At 58.0% G+C, this 13,415-nt stretch overlaps 1 protein-coding gene across 1 annotated transcript; it reads left to right on the forward strand.

Moving 5' to 3' along the window:
• Window positions 1-4,290: 4,290 nt before the first annotated feature.
• Window positions 4,291-13,159, forward strand: LOC143164307 (uncharacterized). The gene is made up of 12 exons (XM_076346778.1): window positions 4,291-4,413; window positions 4,737-4,994; window positions 5,143-5,424; window positions 5,498-5,815; window positions 5,922-6,018; window positions 6,199-6,258; window positions 9,741-9,850; window positions 11,175-11,432; window positions 11,959-12,240; window positions 12,347-12,631; window positions 12,750-12,846; window positions 12,980-13,159. Exons 1-12 carry the CDS (start codon window positions 4,332-4,334, stop codon window positions 13,023-13,025), a joined length of 2,175 nt encoding a protein of 724 aa, XP_076202893.1. The 5' UTR covers window positions 4,291-4,331; the 3' UTR covers window positions 13,026-13,159.
• Window positions 13,160-13,415: the final 256 nt, after the last annotated feature.

Consider the following 13,415-nt stretch of genomic DNA (forward strand, 5'->3'; position numbering starts at 1 on the left):
TAAGTGGGTGGGACTGGCAGAAAGGACAGGTTAAACCTGGCTTTCTGCAGTAGTAAATCAAGGCCATGCTCACTACCCTTGACAACCAGATGTCTGCAATTAGGAAATGGTTTGTACCTTTACAGTTAATATTTAGAAATAGCGGCTTGAGGGGATGCGTCTGTTCCCCAGGCTTTGAAACCTATGCTAGTAGGTGAATGTTGAAGTGAATGTTTCTTCCACTAAAGCAGCTCAGCTATAATCACCTACAATAAAGACAATGTTGTTTGGGTAGACAATTCACACCTGTCAAGGTTTCTTTGACCAATATCAGGATTGATAAGTGTGCTCATCCACAGCTGTTATAGGGGGGGCAGCCTGTTGCTACAGTTTATACCAAGACTTAAGCTCAGCTATCTGAAAAGCTAAGAGAAACCTTAAATTGTTTTTACATCCATAGTATAATGTAATGTGGGAGATGATGGATGTATTTGAGAAAATGAGAGTACAGGGGAGGCAAAAACTCGACGTTGCTCCTTGACGCTAGTTTCTCCCTTGAGATGTCTTTAATAACTGTGACATATCCAACTTGGAGTAATTAAGTTTCTGTGTTTGTTCAGCAAACTTTAGCCAAGAAATATGAGGGAAGCAATTAAGTGCTGTGCACTACCACACCCATTCAAAGTTTAGCATGTGCTAAGCAGAGAAACAGGGCAGGTTGTATCATTATGTGAAATCACCCACAGTAAGGTGCCCCCCACCCTGAGGCACCTCATTTTGGTGTCTAGATGGTTTTAGGTCTCTCTACATGAACAGAAGAAAAGCAAAATCAGGGAGGGGTGGAAATGAAGAGGTTCATCTTCTGTACTAACAGGCCCGTTCACATTTTGGACGGGTCTGATCACCTAGGCTCCATCGACGCTTAGTGGAGAGAGGCAGGCAGTTCTGAATCGGTATGATTCATCCCATTCTTGGGAAAAATAATTTTGAAAGTGCAAGGCTTCTCAGCCTAAAATGTATCAGTGGATCAAAGCCAATTTGACTAGTTGGACAGTTTACTTAATGGGATATAAAACCAGTTTATAGTTTGGATCACTTAAGCCACTGGGAAAAATGTCTCATTACAGAAGAAGGACAAAATAACTTAGCATCACTGAGGACAAAGAATCAGGTCTCCAGCTGATGTGAAACTGGTGTAGCTCCAGCAAAGACCAAGTGGCCAAGATTTACGAATAAATCATTCTTCATGTACAAAAGCTCCCTGGGCAGTCCTGGGGTAAACCCACTGTATTCCCTTGACAGCTATGGTGCCAAGGACAGGCTGCTCTACGAGGGAAGGTGAGCTAGGAACTGCGGGTCACAGCGAGGGAGGAAGGTTGCTACATCACCAACAAGGAGCCAGGAAGTCAAAGCAAACTCAGGGTAAGAATCAGGTCTGGAGATTGTAACCAGCATCAGCCAGGAGTCCAGTGATCACCCAGCAAATCTGAGGTGACAATTCAGACCCAGTCAAGCCAATGGGACAGGACTGGTGTCAGGAATGAGGAGGTACAAGGCTTGCCACAGACAGAGCTGCAACACAGCTCCTGCGTAGCACAGATGGGAGCCAAGGACAAGATTCTCAGTTAAAAGCAGTTCCCAAGTGGAGGTGGCGTTATGACCATGTTTCGTAAAGACAGCTCTTATCAGCAAGCCATCCTTAAGCTAAATTAGGAAGGCGGAGGTGCACTGCAGTCCCTCATAAATGTAACTTTTATCCTACTATGGTGAATATGCACCAACCCCAACAAAATCTCAGCCAAATAGTCATCCAGTTCAAGGCATTGTAGCTGTGCTGCAGTAAAGAATTGTACTGGGCATAACTGGCAAGGTTTTGGTTGAGGGGGGGAGGAGGAGGGCTACCAGGGTGACCTCTGAGGAAGGAGATCATGAAGTGCCCTGTACTGATGATGGCTGGTTCCAGTCAGCTCACCTCCTTTGAACAAGAGGAGTTTGTAGCACTTCTGTGACAACGTACTTAAGAAAGAGAAGTAAACGCCGAGAAAAAGGAACAGCAAGGTCAGAGCAGTAGGAGGTGCTCCATGGAAGAGCAGGTACTCCCCGAAGGGACTGTTGCCTATGAATAAGACCATGCCAGAAAAGGTACTTCCCCAAAGGGACTGTGGAGCATAGAGGACCCATTCCGAAGCAAAGGAAACAAGCAAGAAGGAAGAAGCAGAAGAAGAAAAGTTGAAGGAATAAGGAGTGGCCAAAAGAAATGGCTGTGCACTGAGCACAACCTCCCATGCCGCTGCCACCGCATCAAAGGAAATAACTGTAACCTGTGCTGATAACAAGGGGAGTGGAGACTGGAAAGTGGGAGGTGTCAGTGACCCCACATGCACCCGCACAAGCCGGGGGCCTGCTCCTGGTGTATCAGCTGCTCAGCAAGAAGTGACCAACAGTCACCTTAGGGGGGACTGTGAGGACAAATGGTCACTTCATAGGACTGCATGGACAAACATCCCCCTGCCCCTTCCCTCACTGGCCACCCCACGGCTGCGCTTTGCCATCCCACCAGCTGAACACTCTCCTCTGACCCCGGCAGTGGTGGCCCTGCCGGGAGGGATGTGGACATTGTGGTGGCATGGCCAGGCATCCCCTGCATGATGCCGAGGTGAGTTGCTGGGGTAGTGGGACTGTTGGTGCCATTTCTGGGCCCGCCAGGCCACCACAGCGTCCCTACTTCTCTGTGGGACAGCTCCACAGAAGGGAAGGGGTTTGGTATTTGGGGGTTACCAGGGTGCGCGCCCTCAAACTTCCCCTTGGCTGTGGTTTCAGTTCTGCCTTCAACCCCAATGCAGGCACGCCCAGGAGAGGCAAAGAGAAACTGCAGGGTGAGGGGAGGCGCCAGGGGACAGCCAGGGAGGAGCAGTGGGTAGTGGACATCGTGGGGGTGAGGCCAGCTCTGGTCACCCCATTGTCCCTCCAGCACTGGACACTGGTGACAATGGGGATGGAGCAGGGGGATGGCCCCCACCCTTCCTGTTCCCACGCCCAGGGGGCATTTGGGGAGGGGGATGGAGTTCCCCACCAAAGACGGTGGGAAGGAGAGGGGAGTGCCAGGCTGCAGCCCAGCTCCAGGCCCTCACCTGGGGGTGTTTACGGCAGAGTTGGAGCTCCCCAGCACTGTGGGGTGCAGGGAAGCAGAGAGGCAGCTCCCAGTCCCCATGGTGTGGATGGAGCTCCATGGAAATGAGAAGGCTCTTCATCCACCACAGCACCCTGGCATGGGCCTCAGGGTGGGGGGACTATGGTCCCATCCCTGTCCCAGCTTGGAGATCCTGCCCGGCCAGGTGCCGCTGCTCCAAGGCTCTGATGACTGTCAGTGGGAAACAGTCCCTTCCAGGCTCCGCAGCCCATCTCTCCCCTTGGGGACCATGACACTACAGCTGCTCCAGCCCATCCACTTCTGCGCCCAAAGAGGAGCTCCTGGAGAAGCCACTTCCTCCAGCCCTGCCTGCTCCCATCTCCAACCCTGCAGCCATGGGCTGGGTGGGAACTGCTCGTCACCTCCTCCCTGGGGAGCCCAGCCCCCAGGATCAGGCCAGCAGTGCTGAGGGGTCAGGGGGTATCACCAGCTCTCCTTACTCTTGCCCCCCAGAGCCGTCCATGGCCACGGTCTTCGCCTGCACGCCTGGCCCAGCTCTGCTTCTGCTGGTTTGCCACATCACTAGCTTCTACCCGGGGCCTATCAGCGTGGCCTGGCTGTGGGACGACTGGGAGGTGACAAAGAGGCATGGGGCCAGCACACAGCCTGGGGGCATGGGGAGCCCAGGCATGTGGCCAGGCTGTGGGAACAGCCACGTCGGGGTGAACCCACCTGGTTAAGTAGGCAGCACAGAGCGGATGGAGATGTCTGTGCTACACAGGGCCAGACATGCTGGGCACCAGTGGCAGCGAGGGACATTCCCATCAGGGACAGTGGATGCAGCCCATGGCCAGGCGGCACTTCCACCTGTAATGGAGGTAGAAAAGAGGGGTTGGGTCACCCGCACTGCCCTGATTGTCAAGGTGCTGCTGCAGCCATGAGGGACCCCTCCTGCAGCCAGTGGGATGGCCTCATTCCCATACAAATTCCCCAGCACTCACAGCCATACTCGGGTGCCCCAGACCAGCCCACCCCAAGCAGGAACCTCAGGGCCCTCCCCAAAACCTCAGTGCCAGCCCCATTGGCTGCCAGAGCCACTAGGACCAGCGGAGCCGCCCAGGCGGAGCCAACATGAGGAGAACTGCACGGCCACATCTCCCACAGCCCCTTCCTCCTACCACTGCACCCACTACTGCACACTCAGGGCCTCGCTGCTGGTACCATGCAGCCCCCTCGCCACTGCCTCCTCCTCCTGCTTCTCGTCTACCTCCTCCTCCTCTCTGGGACGTGGGCAGACCTGGAGGGTAAGTGGGAGCCCTGGCTCATCCACATCTGCTCCCATGCCCCTGTGGGACCCCACAGGCAAGGGGCTTCCTACTCCCCACGTGCCTTGGGCACTTGTGTCCTCACCCCTCCTTGTCCCCTGGCTCCACAACTCTTCCCTAGCAGGGATGCAGCCACCCCAGGTGGGTGCAGGGGGTGGGAGCTGGGGCTGCCAAGGATGCAGGGGGCTTATGGAGGGCCCACAGGTCCCCGCAACCCTGAGGACCCATCCCTCAGCCCCTCCACTTTCCCCAGCCCTCTCCTTCCACTCCCAACTCCCCCTGTTGACCCCTGTCTCATGTAGGGACCTTCACTGTCCGGCTGCTCCAGACCTCCACCTTCCAAAACACCTCCTTTGTGGACACGGAGGGGCTGGGCCTGCTGGAAGACATCGAGCTTGGTTCTCTTGATAAGCATACCTGGACCATCCGCTTCTGCCAGCCCTGGGTGCGCCCAGCCCTGCCCCGCAGTGACTGGGACACCATTGCAAACATGATCAGGATCTATTTGCAGAAGTTCAACCACCTGATCAATGACGGTGCCATGCAGAAGGATGTGCCCTGTGAGTACCCGGTCTTCATTGCAGCCCCTCTCCAGACAGCATCTGGGAAGTGAGGAAGGACCCGGCAGCGCTGGTGCTACACAGGAGATGCTGCAGGAAGGCAGTCCCAGCCCCTCATGCAACCTCTCTCTCCTCTCTGCCCCTCCAGACCCCTTCGTGGTCCAATGCATAGCAGGCTGCGAGATCTTCCCCAACAGGACCTCCCGGGCCTTCGCCTATGTGGGCTACAATGGCCAGGACTTCCTCAGCTTAAACGTGGGCAATGCCACCTGGCTCCTGTCCCAAGACACCAAACTGTCACGGTACGTCCAGGCTATTCTCCAGAACTATACCACCTTCAGCGAGCTGGTAGAAGTCCTCTTCAATGATACCTGCGTTGACGACATGGAGATGTTATTGCACTATGGGAAGGCAGCTCTGGAGAGACAAGGTGAGACCACCCCAACCCTGGCACGGCCACCCCAAAGACCCCCACACACTGGGGCCAAGCAGTGCCCCACCAGGGCTCCCCCCACCCCTTGGCTCTCGCCCCCCAGAGCCGCCCGTGGCCACGGTCTTTGCCCGCACACCCAGACCAGACCAGCTCCTGCTGGTTTGCCGCGTCACCGGCTTCTACCCACGGCCCATCAGCGTGGCCTGGCTGCGGGATGGCCAGGAGGTGCCGCCGGGCCCGGCGCTCAACACCAGCACCATCCTGCCCAATGCCGACCTCACCTACCAGCTCCGCAGCGTCCTGGCCGTGGCCTCCCATGACGGGCACAGCTACGCCTGCCGCGTGCGCCACCGCAGCCTGGGCACCCGCAGCCTCCTCATCCCATGGGGTAGGTGCTACGCATGGGGACAGGGATGGGGCTCCTGAGCCGCCCTGCCCCACGGGATGGAGCAAAGCCAGGAAAGCTCATGGCAGCCTCTGCTCGTGTTTCTCAGGGAACTCAGAGGTGGTGCTGATCGCAGGGCTCGGGGCCGGGCTGCTGGCAGCCATGGCTGTGGCTGCCATCACGGCGCTTTGGGTGTGGAGACACAGGTGAGGCCCTTTCTGCCCCGTGGAGCAGCAGTGGGAGAGGAGGGGAGGAAATGCCCCAGGCAATCGCTGCACTTAGCAGCGAAGCTCCGAAGCTCCTGCTCCGGCCCTGCCGGCTGCTGTCTGCACCCTGGTGAAGTCTCTTCCATGGAGTACTCATGAGCCGTCCCCCTCTCATTTCAGAAAGCACCAGCAGATGGAGGAATCAGAGTCCAGGAACTCCATCCTGAGCAAAGAAGCTTAGCACAGGAGGGAGCCAACAGCCCCCATTTCCTTCCACCACCCTCACAGGGACAAACACTCTACCTTTTTCTGCTTCAACAAAATTCTGGGCACTGCCGAGGGTGAGATCAACTTGACTCGGAGACACGGGGGAAACCTGGGGGGGTCCTGACCCGCTTCAATTTGCTAAGCAGATAAGGATGCAAGTCTGAGACCTCCTCACTCATTACACACAATCACCTCTTACCTCATGGCACTGCCCCATGCACGCACTGAGGCTCTTTAGGGCACCCCAATGTCCAGTGGCAATTTCTCCGAGTTCCGGTACAATAACACATTTATCACTAGGTGGTAAGCTGTGCCCTTCTACTGTCACTTTCTACTATTTTTTCCCTAAAAGCTGCCTTTATTAGCCGTATTCCAGAAATATTTGTGCTGAGACTGAACTGTTCCACACAGACTAATAGCACCTGGCCACAAACCGTTTTACAAAGTGCTGAGTAACATTGAAACTCTGATGTAATCTGTGGGCGCTGCAGATGTGTATGAAATGAAATTAAAACATTCTTGTTTTCCTAAGAACATGTGCCTTTCCTCAGGATTTGGGATGGGCTCGGGGAGGTTTTGACCAGCTGCAAATGGAAGCTGGAGTCCCACGGAATTATTGGTGCTAATTGCAGGAAACACCAAAGCAAAAAAAGAAAAAGTAAAAGTGTGTTTGTGCATATACAAACATGTCCTTACACATGTCGTGGAAACAAGCAACTGTGCGCATGGGGGTAAAGTGCCCCTCAAGCCTCCCAGTTAAGGAGAAAAAGGAAGCCAATCTCCCATTGGAGACAGGGGAGTTCAGACAGGCATAGGAAGGAATTTAGTTTGTGCTCCCAATCAACCACATACTTGAATGTGCAGCTTCAAAAGGCTTGGTTTGACAGGACAATTTCCTGGCAAAGTCTCACAGGAAAAGCCTCTGGCAGCCGTGTGCGAGCCAGCTACCAGCTGAGTCAGAAGAAAACCCAGCTGGCCTGTGGCCACATCCACCACAACTCCACCAGGGCTGGTTCTCCCCTGGCCAAACCCTGTGAACCACAGTGCTGTGGGTAGGACTGAATTTCCCTGACAAGCCAGAGTCACCTGCTGGCACTGCGGGCCTCAAGGATCTCGCTGCGGGAGGAGCGATGCTGAGTGTCTCCCAGCCCTTGCTGAGCTAGGACAGACATGAAATTTTCAGCTGCGGGCAGGGCTCACCTTGGGGCTGGGAGCCCGCAGCCTCAGCACCAACAGGGCACGCGGGCCAATTCATCTCCCAAATGGAGTGAAACACCCTGCAGCACTCATAGGATGTGGCAGGATGAAGCTCACCCACCAAACCTGGAGAGCAGGTGCAGACGGTAAGCAAACCTGGTAAGAACAGGTGGTCATGTGCATGACCTCCCAAGAGACCCTACAATAACACACACCCAAACACCCAGTACCGGGGAGGTGTCTGCAAGTCTTTGTTCACAGCCCCCAAGAGACCCTACAATAACTCACACACAAACACCTAGGTGTTTCGGGAGGTCTCTTCAGGCGTTTGGGCCCAGCCCAGCAGGTGCTGGTGCCCACACACCCAGTGCACCACCCAGAGGCACTGCAGCCCTGCCCACCCCAACTCACCCAGGCACGGCTCTGGGCTCGGGTGGGTTACAGCCCTCAGCTGAGGGGAGACTGCAAGGACCAGTGTTACCTGCGGGGTCTGCAAGGACCAATGCTCACACGAGGTGGAACTGAAAGTCCTACAGTCACATGGAGGGGGACGCTAAGGACCAGTGCTCACCTGGGAGGGCTGTAAGAACCAGTGTCACCGAGGGGACTGTGCGGACCAATGGTAACCTGGGGGGTGACTCTGAGGACCAACGCTCACCTGAGGGGACTGAGGACCAATGGTCTGTGTGGATGAACAGCCCCCTGCCCGCTTTGGTCATTTGCTGACCAAAGGAAGTGACATTATCACAGAGGAAGAAGTGGAGACCTCTGCTATGGCAAGTAAGAAAGTGCAAAAGCCAACAAAAACATGAGGACCAGTACATTCAATACAGGTGAGGAAGAGCTAAAGCAGAACTTCTGGTCCACTGCAACAGTGGGAGACCTCTGGAGAAAGTTCAGAGGGGATTGAACACATCACATGCACCCGCACAAGCCGGGGGCCTGCTCCTGGCGTATCAGCTGCTCAGCAAGAAGTGACCAACAGTCACCTTAGGGGGGACTGTGAGGACAAATGGTCACCTCATAGGACTGCATGGACAAACATCCCCCTGCCCCTTCCCTCACTGGCCACCCCACGGCTGCGCTTTGCCATCCCACCAGCTGAACACTCTCCTCTGACCCCGGCAGTGGTGGCCCTGCCGGGAGGGATGTGGACATTGTGGTGGCATGGCCAGGCATCCCCTGCGTGATGCCGAGGTGAGTTGCTGGGGTAGTGGGACTGTTGGTGCCATTTCTGGGCCCGCCAGGCCACCACAGCGTCCCTACTTCTCTGTGGGACAGCTCCACGGAAGGGAAGGGGTTTGGTGTTTGGGGGTTACCAGGGTGCGCGCCCTCAAACTTCCCCTTGGCTGTGGTTTCAGTTCTGCCTTCAACCCCAATGCGGGCACGCCCAGGAGAGGCAAAGAGAAACTGCAGGGTTAGGGGAGGCGCCAGGGGACAGCCAGGGAGGAGCAGTGGGTAGGGGACATTGTGGGGGTGAGGCCAGCTCTGGTCACCCCATTGTCCCTCCAGCACTGGACACTGGTGACAATGGGGATGGAGCAGGCTGTTCCCACGCCCAGGGGGCATTTGGGGAGGGGGATGGGGTTCCCCACCAAAGATGGTGGGAAGGAGAGGGGAGTGCCAGGCTGCAGCCCAGCTCCAGGCCCTCACCTGGGGGTGTTTACGGCAGAGTTGGAGCTCCCCAGCCCTGTTCCCACAGCCATGGGCAGGGCGGGATCTGTGAGTCACCTCCTCTCTGGGGAGCCAGGGTTAGGCAGGTGGTGCAGGAGGAGCCTGAGCTGTAGGTGCCGGGGCCCAACGCAGCCCTTCTCCCCATGCGGGGCTGAGAGGACAGTGGCCGTCTTTCTCCAGCCAGGGCTGAAACCCAAAAGCCATCGTCACCTCCATTGGAGCTGATACATCCCACAAGAATGGGGATGGGGGCGAGGTACCATCAGTGGAGAGGGGCAGTCAGGGGGACCCAGCTCAGGTCCTCGAGCACCTGTTTTCTCCTAGTGCTGTTTCCTGGGCCTCCCTTTCCCTGCCCTCTCCTCCTGGCTGGGCTCGCCCCAGCCCCAGCCCCAGCCTGTCGCAGCAGTTCATGCTCAAGACCTTATTGCGGCTTTCCTCCCTCCTACACATCCCCATCCCCCAGCTCGGAACCTCTGGGGCCCTCCCCGACACGTCTGCACCGGTCCCATTGGTGGAGAGCCACCGCCATGACTGCTGGGCTGGTTTGAAACGTGGAACCCCACGGGTGCTTCCTCCTCCGACAGTCACTGCTGCTGCTGCTTCAGCCTTGCCGCATGCACCATGCAGCCCCCTCACCTCCTCTTCTTCCTCTTTCTCCCCCTCCTCCTCCCTGGGATGTGGGCAGACCCAGAGGGTAAGTGGGAGCCCTGGCTCACCCCAATTGCTCTGATCCCACTGTCAGAGGACCCCACAGGTTCTTCAGGGGAGGCACGGCCAGGCCACTGTCCCCTGCATGGCGGGGGATGATCCCCAGCACCAAAGGGCCACCCCCAACATGCAGCACCCAAAGGTGCCCTGTCCCTGCCCACCCTCTCTGTTCCTGCCTCCAGCTCAGGGCTTCATGCCCCACCGGCTCCAGCACAGGGGCTTGGGCACACCAGCAGAATTGGGGCCAGGGGTCCCCAGCCAGGCCTGGGATGTTGGGGTTCCCCCAAAGGTGCCTTCCTCCTCCAGGGAGCCCGTGGGCACCAGGGGCGGGTCTCAGCTCCATGTGCTGCCGTGGGCCCCTTCCAGCAGCCCCTTGTTCGTTGGGGAGCTGCACCTGCGAGAGGGTGTTTCGGGTGCTGCTGTCGCATAGAGCGTTTCACCACAAACCCGTGAGACCTCACGTTTCCAGGGGAGTGTGTGGGGGTGGGCAGCAGCAGACATTGGAACGTGGGATTCATCTCTGGGCTGGGCTACTCTTCTGACCCTGTCAGGGTTTGGTCTCCTTGAGCTCCCAACACCCGGGAGGCCCCAAACCTGGACGAAATGCCCTTTCCCCTACTCCATCCTCCACGTCCTCTGCGCCGTGTGCAGGTCTCTGGCAGATCCAGGTCCTGGCACAGGTGCTTCTTCTGGGGGAAGCATCGCCCCAAACAGGCGCTGAGGTGCCCCCACCATCCGCTCTGCACAACCACACAGCAGGCGCTGGGCAGGAGGGAGGCGGGGAGGGGAGGGGACGAGGTGCCTGAAATCCCGTACGGGAGAGAAATACTTTGTTGAAAGTAAAATAGAGAAGGAAAAAGAGCAGCGGGGGCGGAGGAAGTTCAGACAGGAAAGCAACCCTGAGCGGGCGAGGAGGTGGGAATCCAGCGAAGACATGGCTGGGGGGTTGCCCAGGCAGGGTCAGGTGCAGGCTGCTGGGGGTCTCGTGGTGTGGGGTGAAGAGCATAGAATCATAGAATAGTTTGAGTTGGAAGGGACCTCTAAAGGTCATCTAGTCCAACCCCCCTGCCGTGGGCAGGGACATCTTCAACTAGATCAGGTCGCTCAGAGCCCCGTCCAACCTGGCCTTGAGTGTTTCCAGGGATGGGGCATCCACCACCTCTCTGGGCAACCTGTGCCAGTGTTCCACCACCCTCATCACAAAAAATTCCTTCCTTTTATCTCGTCTGAATCCCCTGTTTCCCCTCCAGCGCCCCCACTCATCTCCTCTTTCCTGCAGCCCTTCCCATCCCCACCCTCTTTCCCAGCAGAGCCGCAGGTTTTCCAGCTGCTCCAGACCAGCTTCTTTGCCAACGTCACCTCTGCCGAGGTGTCCTTTGTGGCTCTCTTGGGGGACGTGCCCATCTTTGCGCTGGATCCTGCCAGCTGGAACATCCACTTCCACTGGCCCTGGGCCCGCCAGGCCTCAGCCGAGGGTGATGTGGAGAAGCTCAAGTCCCACTCCAAACTCGTTCTGCGCAATATGATCCGATATGTGCATGAAACAGCCCAGCAGGCACAACTGGACTGTGAGTACGGGGACAACCCCAGCCAGAGCCCCAGCCCCTTTCTCCGGGTTCCAGCTGTGCCCTCCTCCCCACCGGGGTGGCATTTGTGGGGTCTCTTAGGGTGCAACAGCTCCTGAAAGGGTAATGGGAAACGCTGTGGCTGACGGGGCACATGGCTAGCAGGGACGGGGAGGGCAGCGCACCAAAAACACCCCTCAGGGCTCCTGCCATCTGGCACGGGGGAACCCCTCTGCACACCAGGGAACTGCCACCAAATTTACCAGGGCTGCAGGACCCACACAGCACGGAGCAGGGAAAGAGAAAGTTGGGGGCAAATATTTTGGGGACAACATTCTGTTTGAGCAACCGCCCCATGCTAACTGGCCCCGTATCCACTCCGGCCTTCCAAGGGGACTGAGGGCTTGCAGGGTGTCCCAGGGCTTCCTGAAGCATGGCCCCCTGCTGCCCATTGCACCCCGCTGCCCATCGCACCCCTGCACGTGCCTCCAGCCACATCCCGCCTCGTGCCACCCATGTCCCTTGGCAGACCCATTCGTGGTCCAGATCCGTGCGGGCTGTGTGCTGCACCCCAATAGGACAAGCTGGGGCTTCATGGATGTCGGGGTGGGCAGCAGAGACCTCATAGCTTTTGAGATGGAGAGGCAGCGCTGGGAGCCCCGGCAGCCATCCCCGCTAGCAGAGCTCGTCAGCCAGTCCCTCAGCAGCAAGAAGGCCATCGCGGGGCTCCTGGAGCACCTCCTTTCCATCTCCTGCCAGAGCTACATCCTCACCCTGTGCAGGTACGGGAGGGCTGATCTGGAGAGACAAGGTGAGACCACCCCAACCCTGGCACGGCCACCCCAAAGACCCCCACACACTGGGGCCAAGCAGTGCCCCACCAGGGCTCCCCCCACCCTTTGGCTCTCGCCCCCCAGAGCTGCCCGTGGCCACGGTCTTTGCCCGCACACCCAGACCAGACCAGCTCCTGCTGGTTTGCCGCGTCACCGGCTTCTACCCACGGCCCATCAGCGTGGCCTGGCTGCGGGATGGCCAGGAGGTGCCACCGGGCCCAGCGCTCAACACCAGCACCATCCTGCCCAACGCCGACCTCACCTACCAGCTCCGCAGCGTCCTGGCCGTGGCCTCCCATGACGGGCACAGCTACGCCTGCCGCGTGCGCCACCGCAGCCTGGGCACCCGCAGCCTCCTCATCCCATGGGGTAGGTTCCCATGAGCATGGGGCACAGGGTGCAGGTAGCAGCCACCTGCCCTGCAAGGGGCAGCTCCTGCCTGGTGCTGCCACAATCACATGGCCGCCCTTTTCTCTCCCTCTCCCAGAAAACCGCAGCACAGCTCCAACCGCTGACATCGCCATTGCAGTGCTGCTCCTTGTGGCCGCAGCCTCTGTCGGGGGGTTTTGGTGGTGGAAGCGCAGGTGAGACCTCCCTCCTACCATCTGCTCTCAGGTTTATGGGCAGATGGGTCGGGCCAGGGGTTGCAGCAGCAGCAGCTCTGCAGGGATGAACTTCCCGGCCCCGAGTGCAGCTCACAGTGGCCCCACCTTGCAGGAAAGGTGATGAGGCCACATGGGAGACCCGGGAATTCATCATTTGAGGCCTGGCTGCCCGGCCAGCAACGAGCTCCCTCGCCGCCAGCTCTTCCTGCTCATCTCATCTCCTATCCCTGACCCGTCAGCACCGACAGGGATTTGCTCTGGAAAACCACTGCATTAAACAGCGACAAACTTCCCCAGCTGCACGTGGCTCCTGTGGCTCTCACCCTCCTTCCCCCTCACGACAGGAAACCCCCCAGCATGCTGCAGAAACCCCACATTGTGGCCAGGAAGACTCTCCCTTTTCCTGGACACTGGCCAATCTCCCCTGGCACGTCAGGAGAAGCAATTCCTCCGCCAACCTCTCCCACATCTTGGCGTCTCCGTGGCCAGCGTCTGTCCCTGGCAGAAGGGCACTGACAACCTGGGGCCAGACCAGCATGGGGCCGCTG

Source organism: Aptenodytes patagonicus, chromosome 8 (assembly GCF_965638725.1).
Source record: "Aptenodytes patagonicus chromosome 8, bAptPat1.pri.cur, whole genome shotgun sequence".
Taxonomy (NCBI): domain Eukaryota; kingdom Metazoa; phylum Chordata; class Aves; order Sphenisciformes; family Spheniscidae; genus Aptenodytes; species Aptenodytes patagonicus.